Source organism: Petaurus breviceps, unplaced genomic scaffold (assembly GCF_028583685.1).
Source record: "Petaurus breviceps papuanus isolate PSGF00001 unplaced genomic scaffold, PetGlider_PUasm1.0 90804, whole genome shotgun sequence".
Taxonomy (NCBI): domain Eukaryota; kingdom Metazoa; phylum Chordata; class Mammalia; order Diprotodontia; family Petauridae; genus Petaurus; species Petaurus breviceps.
In genome coordinates, this window is record NW_027187348.1 from 6,896,619 (window position 1) to 6,914,878 (window position 18,260).

The 18,260-nt window shown below is 36.0% G+C and overlaps 1 protein-coding gene across 1 annotated transcript; it reads left to right on the top strand.

Moving 5' to 3' along the window:
* Window positions 1–6,505: 6,505 nt before the first annotated feature.
* LOC138147624 (putative olfactory receptor 8G3) lies at window positions 6,506–7,542 on the top strand. Its single transcript, XM_069070229.1, has one exon. The coding sequence runs from the start codon at window positions 6,517–6,519 to the stop codon at window positions 7,540–7,542; it is 1,026 nt and encodes a 341-aa protein (XP_068926330.1). The 5' UTR covers window positions 6,506–6,516.
* Window positions 7,543–18,260: the final 10,718 nt, after the last annotated feature.

Here is an 18,260-nt window from a genome sequence, read left to right on the forward strand (position 1 = left end):
TATAGTGACAAATCCTATTAACTTCCCAAGATAAAATTCTTAAGTAGCAGGTATAGTGAAGCTAGGTCAGATCTGGGTTGTATATTAGAGGAGCAGACTAAAAAAAAGGGGGCAAGAGGTCCTGAATTCACCTTCTGTCACTGCTGATGTCAGTGTCTGTCCTCCATAGGCTGCCTCCAGGTGTGCAGCATCTTCCAGTCCATACATATACCTCCTTTCACCCTTTTCCCCAGTTGAATTTGCATATTATACTTCAAATTATTTCAAGGCTCTGCTCTCACAGAAGGATCATGGTAATGACTACTTTGGTTTCAAACTGAAGGGCTGAACAAGATCACCTTTATTAACACTTCTAAGTTCTCTTATTATGATGCAATGATTTTAAGTTATTTGACTTTGTTCTGAAAAACCTAAAGACGTTTTCACTACTATTCTGCTTTTAACAAGCATTATTTGAATAGATAAGCTAGAATAAAAAATTGATCCTCCAACATAGTATTTAATATTGAATTCATACATGTTAAACCCTTAAGAAATGCTTATTGAATTTAGCTGAATGATACACAGTCAAAAAGTGCCATATCTTTCTTTTCTTCTTTGGAATTTTTTTATATTTGCCTTTTGCCACATACTTTTTCCTGAGTAGAAAGTAAAGTCCTTGAAGATGGTGCCTATTTTGTTTTTGTCTTTATGCAGCTGGTGGCACAGTAGATAGAGTTCTGGGGTTGGAATCAGGAAGACCTGAGTTAAAATTTGGCCTAAGACATTCACGAGCTCCATGACCTAGGCAATTCATTTACCCTCTGCCCACCTCAACTTTTTTTCAACTATAAAATGAAAATAATAATTGTAACAATCTCCCAGATTTGTTGTGAAGATCAAATGAGAAAATATTTATTAAAAATACTTAACACATTGACTGGCATATAGTGGTTGCTATTCAAATGCTTACTCTCTGCTTTATATCCCTAGTTCCTAGATGGACGCTTAATGCATACTTGCTGAATGATATTTAATTGAAGAGCAACTTTATGTTAAAGGAATTGAAGAGATTTTATAACTCAAACAATTAGACCTAATTTGGAAGCAAAAAATTAAAAGGGTTTAAGGGAGAGGAGATGGTATTTTCTATAGGAAAAAGCCCTCAAAACCTAAGATGAAGGGATACAAGAGAGTAGTGAGCTGAGGGGATACCTCTTAAATCTTTCTGGAGAGAGTGTTTTCACTGATTCTAGTCCACAAGTTCACCACCATACTTAAGCATGACTCCAGCTCCCCCTCTCAGCAAAGGAATCCCATTCTTCTTTAGTCACCAGAAATGCTCATGGGACTGTCATTAGCTAGAGACAGATACACTCCTTACAAATGCTTGTCTCCCAGGGACACCAACCTCTGGAGTGAAGAAATCCTGAAGGGGTATCTATTCTCATTCATTTCCTTATAGAAATGTTCCTTGAGATAATTGTTGCACAAATAAAAATCATCCCTCATCTAGACTAAGCAGTTCAGAGAAAATGTTGTCATTCCTAATTGTGCCTGGTAGCCCTTGAGGTATTGAGGATAGATCTTTCCTTCTTATGGCCTTAAAATTATCCACAACTTTATCAGAAATGTTCAAATAATCCCACCCTTGAAGTAGCATCATCAAAATCCTGCCAGTTGAGCATTGCTAGAGCAACAACCTTTATGAATTACTGTCACATTATAAGAATTGAGGGAAATGCCAGTCCTCTGACTCTTCTAATTCTGACAGGAATAAGGTAAGTAATCAAATGTTATATGCTTGAACTAAAAAGTAGCTGTGAGCTGAGCAGGGCATAGGTATGCCTGAGACACACTGATGGTTTGTTTTAACTAACGTAGTGAGATGGGACTAGAGACAAACCCTTTTCAAAACTCTTCCCTGTAGTGTGTGCTTATGTGATGGAGAGAAAGAGTGGAATTGCTTGCTTATTTCTTCTACTCTCCTTTTCACCTATGTCTGGAACCTAATGAGAAATGTGTGGATAGCATAATGAAGGACATTTTGCAATGTTAGATTTTATAAATGCCCAAATTTAGTGACAAAATTTCAGGTCTCCATGTTAATGCTTATTTTGTTGATGTCCAGGTCTAAGTATTAATGTGAAGGCTTCAAACCACTAGAAAACCCAAACAAAAGTCGATACCGTATTCACGCGTTGCCCAGGGCTCGCGTGCTCCTGCGCTGGCAATGCATATGCTTCTCTACCTCTCCTATAACTGCCTTCCTTTTGTTCTTGCCAAAAACTGGCCTCAGGAAAGCTCTCTTGGCTTTTTTTTTCTTTTTGCAAGGCAATTAGGGTTAAGTGACTTGCCCAGGGTCACACAGGTAGTAAGTCAAATGTTTGAGGCCAGATTTGAATTTAGGTTCTTCTGACTCCAGGACTGGTGTTCTATCCATTCTGCTACCTATCTGCCCCTTCTCGGCTTTTCCATGGCAAATGTGACATCCTATGTCTTTTGCTGTTTCAATTGATCATAACCAGTGAGCTCTAGGTTTTCAGATGAATGTTTAAAGGGATAAGTTAAGTACTTAGAATATGTTAAGCACTATGTTTGGGGGATAGAGTACACTGAGGATACAAATGCAATAGTAAAAAGTCCCTGCCTTCAAGGAACTTACATCCTAACTGGGAGAGTAAATACATATTAAGGAGACAGAGTAAGAACACATCAAGATAATCTGTGCCTGATTTAATCTTAAACCTGGCATCTTTAGCCAAGTGGCTATTCTCAGATTGACAATCTTCCCTCCAGACCCAAATGTGCCAAAGTGTTCCTGTTCTGCTACTTCCACAAGTCATTAAGGGAAATAAATCATAGGACATGCCACTCCAGAAAGACAGGATCCACATATCCTTGCATATCATTAATTAATTTCCTCCTCTAAGGCACTATCATCTCAGAGCTCCTACACTCTGTTTGCAATATGCATTTTAAGTCTTTAGATTTCCCAAGTCTGATGGTTCTGAAAAGACAAAAATCATCCAAGCATTAGTAATTACTGAAGTGTTTCCCCAACATATACAATAAATTTATTCCTAAAATATTGTTGTTGTTAATTTGTTTCTTCTCCTCTCCTGTCCCTCTACATTTAAAAAATTCTAATTTTCTTTATTTTTCTTATGTTTTAAGTTCTAAACTATCTTCTTCCTTTCAACCTCACCCCACATTAGAGGTCACCATTTCATATGTACACACACGTGTGTATATGTATGTATGCATGTTTTATGTGTGTACATACATTTATGTATGTTTTAGAAATAGATTTAAGCCAGAGTATGCATGCTTCTTTTTTCAGTTCTTTTTCTGAAAGTGGATAGTATCTTCCTTCATAGGTCCTTTGTAATTGATTTGAACATTTATGATATTCAGAATAGCTTGGTCATTAACAGATGTTCTTTGAACAATATTGTTGTTACTCCATACAACGTCATTTGTTTCTAATCATTTCACTCTTCATTATTTCATGAAAGTTTTTCTAAAATTATCACGCTCAGAATTTCTTACAGCACATTCCATCAAAATAAGAAAATAAAGAGACATCAAAATACTTTGTTTTTATAAAAAAAAAAAAAGATGCCTTATTATGCCGCTTGTGAGTTTCACTTTATGAGGTTGCCTACTTTGCCTAGCACTGGCCTAAGTTACAAAAGGACTGTGGTCTTACTCAATGAAATGGCACCCAGAGTGATAGATTTACAGCTTTCTGAAGCACTGATGTACATATTAACGTGACAAAGGGGAAGGGGAGATTTGAGAAGTTGATTGATCTTAGATATGTTCATGGATGTGTTTATACATCATGATATATTTAAAGAGAAGTTGAGTGAGGCTGAAATATTCATGCTAGTGTGTTAGAAGTCTTTTTCTAACAAATTATTAGAATTAAAGAATAGCTTTGTAAATGACTTTTTAAAATATAAAATTATTTCACTGGACTTTAATATCATAGATTTAGAACTGGAAAGGAATTTGGAGCTAATTTCGTCCAGCTCTGTCTTTAAAACTGGAGAAACTGAAACCTCAGAGGCTATTTAATTGTCTAATGTCTCACAGGCAGTAAGTAACATGACTAGAATTTGAATCCAGATACTCTGCCCATGGCCTTTCAAAGACACCAGGTTTTCTCAATGACTTCCACCCCTGCTAGAGTAGGAGCTTATGAGATCAAGGATTGGCTCCTTTCAGGTAGCAACTGTTTCATTCTTTGTTTCATTTTTTTATCTCCAGCTCCTAGCACACATAGTGCTTGGCGCATTGTATAGGTACTTAATAAAATCTTGTTGGTTGGTTGATTTATTCAGGGTATCTTATCTCGATTCTTACAACATCTGCTGTGTTCTGCAAAGAGCAGCTACTGAATAAATGCTTATTGAGTGATGGAGCAGAAGAATGAATATTTTAAGGTTCCCTTCAGGGAATATGAAATCAGCTTGGAAAGGTAATTGCTTCCAAACTGTGGATGATATTGATTGTCAGGCAAACATATATGGAATCTACTTAATGTGCAATATGGAGACACTAACAACTTCTGAGGAGAGTAACAACATGACCAGATTCATGCTTAGGAAGATAACTTTGAAAATTGTGAAGGATTAATAGGAGGGGAGGAAGAATATAGTAGGGAAGACCAGTAGGAGGCCTTTGTAATAGTCCAGGAAAGTGATAATTTGGGCTTGTATTCCTATGGGAGCAGTGGGAATTGCAAAAAGAGGGAGGATGACTGAAGGACCAGCCTTTGAGTAAAGAAAACCTGGGATCAAACATAACTCTGATTAATTAAACTTTGTGACCCTGGAGAAGTTACTCAATTACTTAGTGGCCCTGAGAAAATTTGAAAAGAAGAATTGTGTGTGTGTGTGTGTGTGTGTGTGTTTTGTTTTTTGTTCTTGTTTTTTTGCTTTTTGGAGGAAGCAAGGCAGGGCAATTGGGGTTAAGTGATTTGCCCAAGGTCACAGGGCTATTAAGTGTTAAGTGTCTGAGGCTGGATTTGAACTCAGTTCCTCCTGACTCCAGAGTCAGTGCTCTCTATTCACTGTGCCAGCTAGCCACCCCAAAAGAAGAATTTTTAATTAGTTGCTTATTTACTTTTTTTTTTTCACAGCCATAACTTCACAGGTCTATACATCTCCAGAGGTGGGGCTATAGAAGAGAACTTTAATTTTTTTAAATCTTTTTGAGGGGGTAAGGTAGGGCAATTGGGGTTAAGTGACTTGCCCAAGGTCACATGGCTAGTTTTGAGTTAAGTGTCTGAGGTCAGATTTGAACTCAAGTCTTCTTGACTTCAGGGCTGGTGCTCTATTCATTGCACCACTTAGCTGCCCCATGGAAGAGAACTTTAAAAAGTATTTAATTACTGCTTTTTCTGTCATTCACATTTTTTTCTGGAAAAAAATATCATAAAATAGATCTGTCTTATTTTGGGAAATGATGCCTTTATTTTTTTGTGAAAATGTTATTTTTAACATTTGTTTTTACATTATCTATAATTTCTAAGGTAAATCTTCTTCCTATTACTTCCAAAGAACTATTCCAAAGAATAAAAGAGAGAGAATTCAGTAGAACAATCACATAAAAAAATGTAGCAATGATACACACCAATAGTTCCCACATATTCAAAGAAGGAAAGTAGGCATTTTCTCATTTTTTTTTTTTTGGTGCTGAACTTGATCATTATAATTTCACATCATTTGATTTCAATTGTTGTATTGTTTTCCTTTCCAACAGCATTTTAGTCTTTGTAGTGTATGTGTGTGTCTGTGTGTGTGTTTATTGTTGCTTTACTTCATATAAATTTATGTCTTTCTATGTTTCTCAATATTCATAATATTCATGCTACCCTTGATTTTGACTGCTATGCCATAATTTCCTTGTGACTATAGTCTCGAAGCTTGATATTTTGTGTCTTGAAGAATAGAATTTTGGTTTATTCTGCATTGACATCATATAAAATATGTTTAAGCTATCACACAGTTTCAATTTTATGAGAAATGTTATTTTCTACTTTCAGAAATGTAGAAATTAGATTTTTAAAAATTTTCTCACAATAATAAGGAAATCAAATAATCATTAATTTTTTCCTTGATTTTTGTCCTAGATCTATCATAATTATTATCGCTGTTTCTGAAGGTTTCCATTCATGGATCTGTAGGTTTTCCCTTTTTGTTTATGATACTATTTCCATCATTCTGCCCTGCATAAAATAAATTTGCTTTATATTAAATACATTATTTTGTTTCTTCATCGTCTTGTTCTTAGACTTCTGAATTGGATGCAGTTCTTCCTTTTTTCATCAAACTTGTTTTTATTGTAGACTGAATTTATGATGTTGGTATGGATTTGCATATAAAATATTGGAAATCCCTCTAAAATCTTGTGCTTGTATGCTTTGATCTAGTTTGACATTAATAGCTTATGAATATCTGTGGGCATTTGGGACTGCTGGGAGTTCAAAAAAGAAATCATAACTTTTATATAATCTTAGCTCAGCAGATGTTGACAAATTATCATCTTTATCTAATAGGATTCTTCTTTTCCATCTCCACAGGTTCCCACCTCTACTTTCAGAGGACAATGGATACAGGGAATCATTCCATGGTGACAGACTTTGTCCTTATAGGGTTAACAGACCAGCCAGAACTCCAGCTCCCCCTCTTCTTACTCTTCTTACAAATATACATTATCTCCATGGTTGGGAATGTGGGCTTACTCCTACTTATCAGGATCAGTTCTCAGCTTCACACCCCCATGTACTATTTTCTCAGTAATTTGTCCTTCATTGATCTCTGCTTCTCCTCTGTCATTATCCCCAAAATGTTGGTGAGTTTTGTAGCAGAGAAGAACATCATTTCCTACTCAGGGTGTTTGACCCAGTTCTTTTTCTTCTGTACTTTCTGTATTGCTGACTGCTTCATGCTGACAGCCATGGCTTATGATCGTTATGTTGCCATCTGTAGCCCCCTGATCTATAACAGTGCCATGTCCCAAAATACCTGTTTCCTGCTAGTGGCAGGAGTGTATTGTATGGGAGTCTTCGGAGCCATTACTCATACAAGTGGTCTAGCCAGACTGTCCTTCTGTGGAAACAATGCTATTAGTCATTATTTTTGTGACATTCCTCCCCTTTTGAAGCTCTCCTGCTCTAGCACCTACATCAATGAACTTTTGGTGATGCTTTTGGTTGTGATCAACTCATTGATAACGACTCTACCTATCTTGATCTCTTATGCTTTCATCCTCTCCAGCATTCTCAGGATCCATTCTGCTAAGGGCAGGTCCAAAGCCTTCAGTACCTGTGGATCCCACCTGGCATCCGTCGCTGTTCTGTACAGTTCCATCATTTTTATGTACTGTCAGCCTGCATCAACCAGCAATATCACTCAACAGAAAGTGTCATCAGTGATCTACACTACAGTCATCCCCATGCTAAATCCCTGGATCTATAGTCTGAGGAACAAAGATGTGAAGGATGCACTGAAGAAAATTAGGAAGGACTGGAGAGTCTTCTGGTGCAAGTAGTACCATTAAAAGTCATTGAAATCTTAAATAAAGTTTCTGCTTCTTCACACTAGTTATCTAATTATTTCCCTTGAGACATAGGTCAGATGGGGACAACATTGCAAAGTTGGGAAGCTGTATTTTTCCTTGTCAATTTCCCTTCCTGACTTGCTTGCTCCTCCTACCCATCTCTCAACAATTTCTGTCACCAGGGTTTTCCCCCCTAGAATATCCTAAAGTAATATATCATCATTTCCCCTCACAACCTTACCTGTGCTGTATCTCATTACCTAAGATCTTCAGATTGCTGACAGTGTTAGAAAACAAGCTGAGCAACTCTTGTTCAATAAAATGAAGCACTGAGGATTGGTGGAATCCTGAGATTCGGTGGTAATTGAGTACTATAAAGTAGGAATGGCACCACAAGGAGAAGTATGATCCCAACATTTAGATTAATAAGGATCAGGCCAATATCAAGGCTAAAGTTGTAGCTGCATAAAATTTAGGAAGTTTTCCTGAGTACTGAAGTATCTCTAGCTTTATGTCATTTTCTCTGTGCTCCCAAAATTCAGGGACAAATCTCTAAAATATATATCTTCAGTTTCTTTTCCTATTAAGATTCTTATTTACTTACTAACCTCAAATGACACAATTAGGGACATGACCCTCCATTATTTAGACTTCATTTACTTCAAGAAATTAAAACTTTGAAGGACATAATTTAGAAACTCCAAGTGGCAGCATATTGTTCCATTTGGGACACCCAACTTCATGATAAGATGCAGATTTCATGAGGGTTATCCAAGAGGGAGCCCTACAGACAAATTCCCCCAATTTCCCCTTCAAGCAACTCTAAAATAATATATCACATTGAATTCTGGAGTGACATAAGCCAAAATCATGTCAATGTGAGATATTTTCCAGCCCAAAACAATTTAGGAGGCCAGTAAGAAAGCTGTATGACACTGGGATGTAGCCTGGGCTGGGGTACAGGTGATGACAACACCAGCTGTCATCCCTGGAGATAGTATGGTAATGGCACAGCTTTGAATACTCTCATCCCAGAAAGGGTCGGGGGATTGAACAACTAGGTAGAAAATTATTGCAAGGGACCCCAGCACAGAGTACAGGACTAGGCACTAGTATAGATAGGTAACTGCATGGCTTACCAGTTCCAGGTCACAGTTCCAGGGAGTAGAGGAGTGCTTGTAGCTGCAAGGGATCAGAGGGCCTTCCTGTATAAATACCAGAGTGCAGACTAGAAAAGCATTAGCCGCACCTTTACCCCCACCATGCAACTTTGGAAACACTTTTTTTTAAAAACCCTAAAAATCACCATAAGTATGTGAAAAAAGTAGTGTGATTGTATCCTCCCTACCCAAAGTGAGCAGAGTCCAAATAGATCAAAAAAGAGGCTAGAAAAAGAAACAACTTAAAAAAGAGTGAGCATAAATCATTGCTGTGGTGATAGAGAAGATCAAGGTACAAACTCAGATGATACGAAAACAACTAAAAATATGAAAAAAATGTGATTGGACATAAACCTGAAAAGCTTTCCTGAACAAGCTAAAGAAAAGAGCAACAAATAATCTAAAAAAATCAAATAAGAGTGATAGAGGAACAACTGAGGTAATAAATGATTTGGGTGCAGGAAAATAATGAAAAATAATTAACATGGCGGTTGTGGGAAGGAAGTTATGAATAAAATAAGGAAGGAAATGACCTGATTCTCTCAAACTTCCCTCCAAATAACTTAGAACAATACTCTATAATTGAATTTCAGAGTGGCAGAAAAAAGAAAAAGTTAAGGTAAAGTTGTCCTGCCTGACAGTTTAGGAAGACATTATAAAAGTCCTGACCTGCACGGGTACTGGTCTGACTGGGAGTGAAATATCACTCTGTCAATAAGCATCAGGCCTTGGGGGCAGTTGTGCTTATGGCAGCTGTGGCTTTGGGAGCTTTTGGTGGCAGTGTTGGGTGGTTTATCAGGCAAATAGTTGCAAGGCTTTCTACTGGCACTGGACACAGCATCCAGGCAAATGAGCCCAACCAAGTCCTACATTGTGGCTACAGGCGAGGAGAATGAGCATGTGCTGGGGAGGTCAGTAGCAGATGAGAACTCTACTCAGTTTCCAGATGGAGATGATAAGTTGTGGGCTTTCACAGGAGAGCACAGTTCCTGGTTTCAGTTCCAGGGCAGAAATGTGAACTGATTCTTACATTCTTGGGAGAATGGGGCTGGTGGTAAGTTCCTGACTCTATTGTGAATGAGATCATTTGCAATGTTAGGAGTGCAGTGGGCCCTAGTCTCAACTCAGAGATGGAGATGAGTGCCTGATGTCACTCATGAACCAAGGCATATGCCAGAAGAACAGTGATCACACATGGCCTTGGATAATTGCACATTTGAAGAACCACAAAGACATAGACCCCCAATTAGACCCCTGAAAACAAAAACATACACACAAAAAAACCTTGAAGCTTGAAAAATTATCCCCCACACCCTGGTGAGAGAGACCAACTCTAATATAAAGTTAACTGAGTAGAATTAGGTCGTTTAAAAATTAGTAAACAACAGAAAAAACCCTGACAATAGATAGTTACTATAGTGATAGAGGAGATCAACATTCAAGCTCAAAAGATGACAAAATCAAAACACCCACATATAAAGCTTCAAAAAAAAATGCAAAATCGTCACAAGTCCAAAAAGAATTGTTGGAAGGAATTAAAAAGAACTTTAAAAATCAAATTAAGAAGGTAGAGAAACAATGGGAAAAGAAACTAGTAATGTAAGAAAATTGTGAAAAGAAAGCCAACCTTGGGGCGGCCAGATAGTACAGCAAGTAAGAGCACCGGCTCCAGTGTTGGGATGACCTGGAGATCAAATTCCGGGCTCAGACACTCAGCACCACACCCAGAAATAACTGGCTGTGTAACCTTGAGCAAGTTACTTAACCCCGATTGCTTAAAAAAAAGAAAGAAAAGAAAGCCAACCAATTAGAAAAGGAGGTCAAAAACTTAAGGAAGAGAAGAACTTAAAAATTAGAATTGAGGAAGGTGAAGCTAATGACTTCATAAGAAATAAATCAAGAAATAATAAAAACAAAATTAGAAGAATAGGAAATGAAATATTTCATTAGAAAAACAGCTGACCTGGAAAACAGATTGAGGGGAAATAATATAAGAATTGTTGGACTACATTAAGTCATGACAAATAAAAAGGCTAGATATGACATTACAAGAAAGTATGAAGAAAAGTTGCCCTGAATTTTTAGAAGTAGAGGATAAAATAGAAATTGAAAAAAAAAATCCACCAATCACTACTGAAATGTAAACTCACAGGAATATTATAGCGAAGTTTATTATCACCTATATTTCAAAGTTCCCAAATAAAGGAAAAATTATTACAAGCAAACAGAAATAAACACTTCAAATATTGCATAGCTACATTCAAGATAATATAAAATTTTGCAGCTTCTCTATTAAAGAACAAAGGTATGGAATATGATATTTCAAAGAGCAAAGGAGTTGGGTTTGAAACTAAAAATAACTTATCAAGAAAAACTGAGTGTACTTCTGCAAGGAAAAAAAAATGAAAGTTTAAGGAATTTAAAGACTTTCAGATATTCTTGAGGAAACGAAATAAACAAAATTCAACATTCAAATAAAAAATTAAGAAACATAAGAAGGTAAACACAAAAGCATAATAATAAGGAGTTTAATAGGTTAAACTGTTTACTGTCTTACATGGGGAAATGATATTTTTAACTGAAGAATATTATCATTATTAGAAAGATAATATACAGATAGAAGGGCTGGGCTAGAGGTGATTTTGATGAAATGATTCTAAAAGTAAGATAGGTAAGGCGAGGTAAAGTGGAACAAACTATTCATGAACAGAACTTTTACAGTGGAGGAAAAGATGGGGTAGAGGGGTGGGAAGCATAGGAACATTATTCTCATAGGAACTGGGTTAAAGGGGCAATAACATATACATCTAGTTGGGTATAAAAATCTTCTTGACTTACAGAGAAATAGTAGAACATGGGAATAGGATAAGGGTCTCTAGGATAAGAATAGGATAAGGGAGAGACTCTTTAGAAAAGTGTAAGAATTCAGGAGACAGTGGTCAGAAGTGAACTAGACATCTGAAGAATAGGGTAAAAGAAGAGACAGAAAACTATAAACAATGAAGTAAATAAGATGGAGAGAAACACAAAAGTAGTAATTATAACTTTGAATGTGAACAGGATACACTCAACCATAAAATGGAAATAAATAGCAGAATGGATCAGAAACCAGAACCTTAAAATATATTGTTGCAATGGGAATGTAAATTTATGTTGTTGCCATCTTTCTAAGATTGTATTGTATAAGATCTTCCCTGACCCTAGGCCCTTTGATAGGCTTAAGTGCACCTGGAGCCTGTGCTGGGAGGCTTGTTTTTCAGGAGATACTTTGTGATTGGGCAGTAGGTCAAGAGGGTTGTTATATTCTCTGACCCAGGAGAAGGCTATATAAATCCTGATGCAAGGCTTGTTTAGGGGCTCACTTTAAGAAGTGTCATGTGATTTTACCAGACAAGATTCTGGGCAGCTGTTGAGAGCCCCCCGACTTTGAAAAATCCAGATGTTGTTGCTTGCCTCTCTGGTGACTGACTAGGTATGGATGTAATCGTTGGACAGTTGGGGGCCTGTCTGCTTGAAATGTTTCTCTGTCTTGTAATTCCTGCTTGTAATCTTTGTGTACTCTGAAGTTCAGGGTGCTGACTTTTTCCCCTGAACTAGGTAAATGATATGTTTGATCGATTAAAGCATGATTGTTAACCCATTTTGAGTTGCTTTCCTTTAGAAAAGCAGATCTAAGAACCTGTGTTGGCAGCCACCCTGGGGATGCTGGGGTGCTTGCTGCAACAGTTGTTTACAAAAAAACACACTTAAAAAAAAGATACACATAGGGTAAAAATAAAGGGCTGCAAAAAAATTAATTATGCTTCAGCTAATGTAAAATTACAGGGGTAGCAATCATGATCTCAGATAAAGTTAAAGCTAAAAAAAAGATTTAAAGCAAAATATAAGCAGGAAAACTGCATTATGTTAAAAGATATAAATAATGAAGTAATATCAATATTAAACATATGCATCAACTGTTATAGCATCCAAATTTATAAATAAAAAGGTAAATAAATTATAGATGTAAAATATAACAAAACCAGAATAGTAGTAGGTTCCAAAATTATTCAAATATAAGAAAATGTTAATAAGAAAGAAGTCAAGGGCATCACTAGAATCTTAGATAAACTAGATATGATTGACAACTAGAGAGAACTAAATGGGAATAGAAAGAAACATGCCTTTTTCTCAGTGGTAGATGACACCTTTCTAAAAATTGACCATATATTAGGGCATAAATATCTTATAGCTAAATGCAGAAAAACAGACATATTAAATATATCCTTTTCAGATCATGATGCAATAAAATTATATTTAATAAAGTACCATGGAAACACATATTAAAAATTAATTGAAAACTAAATAATTTTAAAGAATGAATGTGAAAAAGAACAAATCATAGTAAAAATAAATAATTCTATTAAATAGAACAATAATAATGAGACAATATGCCAAAGCTTATGGGATGCAGCAAAAGCAGAAATCAGAGGAAAATTTAATTTTTATATGTTTACTTCAATAAAGTAGAGAAAGAATGATGAATTGGATTGCAATGTAAAAAACTAGAAAAAGAATAAATTAAAAATTCCCCATAAAATACTAAATTCAAAATCCTGAAACCTAAGTGTGAAAATAATAAAATTGAGTGTAAGAAAACAATTGAATTAATAAATAAAACATGAAGCTGGTTTTAATGAAAAAATAATTTTAAAAGATGAATATTTATTTAATATGATTAAAGACAGAAGAAACAAAAGCACTCATACCAAAAATGAAAAATGATAAACACAACATTATTGAAGATTAAGTTAAAGCAGCTATTTATTTAACCATTCTATAGAGCAATTTATAACTATCCCCAAAGGGCTATAAAACCATGCATACCCTTTGACCTAGCAACACCACTACAAGCTCTATATCCTAAAAGAGGTTAAAAAAATAAAAAGAATGACCTGTATTTACAAAAATATTTATACCAGCTTTTTTTCTGGGGCAAAGAATTAGACATTGAGGGGATGTCCATTCATTAGGGAATGACGGAACAAGTTGTGATGTGCAATTATGGTGGAATACTATTGCATTATAAGAAATGATGAGCAAGATGCTCTCAGGAAAACCTGCAAAGTATTACATAGGCTGATGCAAAATAAAATGTGTGTTCAAAGTAACAACAGTATTCTGATATTATCAGCTGTGCATGACTTAACTATTCTCAGCATTACAATGGTCCAAGATATTTCTGAAGGATTTATGATGAAAAATGCTATCCATCCCCAGAGAAAGAACTAATGGTGTCTGAATACAGTTTGAAGCATACTTTTTTAGCTTTCTTTATTTTTCTTGAGTGATTTTTTTTGCCTGTGCTTTCTTTCACAATATGAATTTATGGATATGTCTTGCATGACTACATGTGTATAACCTATAATGAATTGCTTGCCTTATAAATGGGGAGAGAAATAAGAAGGGAGGAAGGGACATTATTTGGAACTCAAAGTTTTGAAAACAAATGTTGAAACTTGTTTTTACATGAAACTGGAGAAAATAAAGTAATAAAAAATTATGTGAAAAATAAATTCAAATAATTATTAGGTATTATTTTGTCCAATTATATGTCAATAAATTCAACAATCTAAGTAAAATAGGATACATGCAGAAATATAAAATGTCCAAATTAATGAAAGAGGAAATAGAATATCTAAATAAACCTACTCTAGAAAGAAGAAATTGAGCTTCTTATAAATGAGCTTCTTAAGAAAAAAGCATTAGGACCAGATGTATGTTGCATGAATTCTGCCAAATGTTCAAAGAACAAGTAATTACAATATTAAATAAATTATTGGGGATAATAGATGAGAAAAGATTTCTGCCAAAATTCTTTCACAAAATGAATATGATGATGATACTTGAACCAAGAAGAGAAAAAAAAGAGAGAAAGAAAATCACAGACCAATTTCACTAATGAATATCAGTGAAAAAATCCTAAATAAAGTACTACTAAGAAACTACAGCAATTCGTCACAAAGACTACGTATTGTGGCCAGGTGGGATTCATACTAGGAATACAGAGATGGTTTAACATAAGTGAAACTATTAAAATAATTGATACCAATTAAAAATCACATGATTATATAAATAAATTAGAAAATGCTTTCAACAAAATGCAACAGTCATTCCTCTTAAAAACACTTAAAAGCATAGATACAAATGCATTTTCCTTAAAAGATAAGAAGTAGGGGCAGCTAGGTGGCACAGTAAATAGAGCACCTGCTTTAGAGTCAGGAGAATTTGAGTTCAAATCCAGCCTCAGACACTTGATACACTTACTAGTCGTTTGACTTTGGCCAAATCACAACCCCAATTGCCTTCCAAAAAGCAAAATAAAATAAAATAAAAGATAAGAAGAATCTACTTAAAATAATTTAGCAGACATTATCTGTCATGGGAACAAGTTATAAGCCTGCCCAATAGGATAAGAAAGAAGTGAAGCAAGGCTACCTATTATCATCACTATTATTGTACTAGAAATATTAGCAACAGTAGATGATATGATGATATTCTTGGAAAATCCTAGAGATTCAACTAAAAATAGTTGAAACAATAATTTTTCTCAAAGTAGCAGCCAGATTAAAATAATTTGAGAAGCACTGTTTATAAGAGGGCACAGAAAATACACTAAAAATGATAATTCTACATGAATCAATCTACTTATTCAAAGCCATTTCAGTTAAACTACCAAAAATTTTATTGTTAGAAGATATAACAAAATTTATTTGGAAGACAAAAGCTAAAGAATGGCAAATGAATTAGTGAAAAATAATATAAAAGTTGTAGGTGTAGCAATACCAGATATTAAATGGTAATATAAGACCATAATTTTCAATGCCATCTGTTAATGGCATATGGAGAAAAAATAAAGAGCTATAGCAAAATTTATTTGCTTCAGAAATTAAAAAAATCAGGGGTAGACAATATGATCTCAGAAAAAAACAAAGTCAAAAATATACCTAATTAAAGGAGATAAGCTAGGAAACTTCATTTTGCCAAAAAGTAGCATAGACAATGAAGTGGTACCAATACTAAAAATTAGTGTACCAAATGGCATAGCACTCAAATTCTTTTCTTTTAAATGCTTTATTAACTTCTGATTTACATCATTCATTTCCACCAGATTTTGAGTTACAAATTTTCTCCCCGTCTTCCCCCTACGCACCACCCCAAAATAGCATCGCACAGGATATCCCCTCCTCCAATGTGCTCTTTCCCATATTTTCTCCCATACCTCTTTTGACTTTTCCAGTGGATCTCTAAGCCCCAGTGACTGCATTTCTTATTTCCCTATTACATGTAAAAATAGTATTAATAATAGTATGTGTGTGTATACATATATATATATATATATAGTTGAGTATTTTATTTTAAAACTTTGAATTCCAGATTCATTCCCTTCCTCCCTTGTCGTCCACCCTTACTGGGAAGATAAGCAGTTCAGTATAGGTTGTACATGTGTGGCTAATGCAAAACAATAACATAGTAGATATATTGTAAAAGACTGACTATATTTCCCTCCCTCCTATCCCACCTCCCACTTGTTCTATTCTCTAACTTGATCCCATCAGTTTTCAAAAGTGGGTGCTCCCAACTTCCCTCCCCCCCAGCTTGCCTTCCCTTCCATCATCCCCCCTCTCATCCCCTCGCCCCCCCCCATTCTCTTGGAGGGTGAGATGCCCTATTTAGTGTGTATTTCATTCCCTCCTCAAGCCAATTTAATTGGAATAGGATTGACCCATTCCCTTTTGCCTTCCTCTTCTCCCCCTCCATTGTAATCATTTTCCCTTGCCTCTTTTATATGAGATAGTTTACCCCATTTTGTCTCTCCCCATCTCCTCTCATTATATTCCTCTCTCACCTCTTAATTTCACCTTTTAAGTATCATCCCTTCCCATTAAATTGGTTCTGTGCCCTCTATCTATGTATACTTGTAAACATATATACACACATTCACATATGTATTTATATGCCCATATACCCTCATATACATATATATATTCCCTGCAACCACTGAGAAAAGTTTCATAAGTTACAATTATTGTTTTTCCATGTAGGAATGTAAATAGTTCAACTTTGATAAGTTCCTTATGATTTCTTTTCCCTGTTTACCTTCTCATGCTTCTCTTGCTTCTTGTATCTGAATGTCAAATTTTCTATTCCACTCTGGTTTTTTTCAGCAAGAGTGCTTGAAAGTCATATATTCCACTGAATGACCATATTTTCCTCTGAAACATGATACTCAGTTTTGCTGGGTAGGTGATTCTTGGTTTTAATCCCAGCTCCTTTGACCTCCAGAATATCATATTGCAAGCCCTTTGATCCCTCAGTGTAGAAGCTGCCAGATCCTGGGTTATCCTGATTGTGTTTCCATAATATTCAAATTGTTTCTTCCTGGTTGCTTGTAATATTCTCTCCTTAATCTGGGAATTCCAGAACCTGGCTGTAATATTCCTAGGAGTTTTCTCTTTGGGATCCTTTTCAGGAGGTGATTGGTGGATTCTTTCAAGCTCTATTTTGCCCTTTGATTCTAAAACATCAGGACAGTTTTATTTGACAACTGCCTGGAGGATGATTTCTAGGTTCTTACTTTGATCATGGCTTTTAGGTAGTCCAATAATTTTTAAATGATCTCTCCTGGATCTGTTTTCCAGGTCAGTGGTTTTTCCCATGAGGTATTTCACATTGCCTTCTATTCTTTCGTTTGTTTGGATCTATTTAACAGCATCTTGATTTCTCATAAAGTCATTGGCTTCCGTTTGCTCCAATCTAATTCTGAAGCAATGATTCTCCTCATTGAGCTTTTGAGAATCTTTTTCCATCTGGCAAATTTGGCTTTTTAAGGCATTCTTCTCCTCATTGCCTTTTTGAGCCTCTTTTGCCATTTGAATTATTCTATTTTTTAAGGTAGTATTTTCCTCAGTCAGGCTCTCATTTCATAATTTTCTTGCATTGTTCTCCTTTCTCTTTCCAATTTTTCCTCCACTTCTCTCATCTGCTTCTTCAGGTCCTCTATGGCCTGTAACCAGCTTGTATTTTCCTTTGAAGCTTTTGGTGCAGGAGTTCTGACTTCACTGTCTTCCTCCTATTCCATGCTTTGCTCCTTTTTGTCCCCAAAATAGGAGTCCAATGTTGGAATCTTCTGTCTGCTTTGTTTCCTTTGCCTGGTCATGTTGCCCCTCTGTCACTTGATCCCTGGGCTTTTTGCCACAGTAGGACTCTGCCACCAGACAAGGGAGCTTTTGTCCCAAACGCTGGGGTTTTCTCAGCTACAGGGGGTATTAGATGGGTGCCCCCTCTGAGCTCTCCACACGCTCTGGCAAGCTGGATACACACCCCAAGACCTGCACCCTAGACTGCAATCCAGATCCAAGAAGGTTAAAGCAAGAGTGATTACCCCCTCAGACTGGTGCTTGGTCCTCCTACACTCTGCAGGCCAGGAGCTGAAGCTGCCACGTGGCACTGGCTGTGCTGGTAGCTCAGGGGCTTCTCGCCCTGGGGGCAAAAGCCACGCACTCCCAC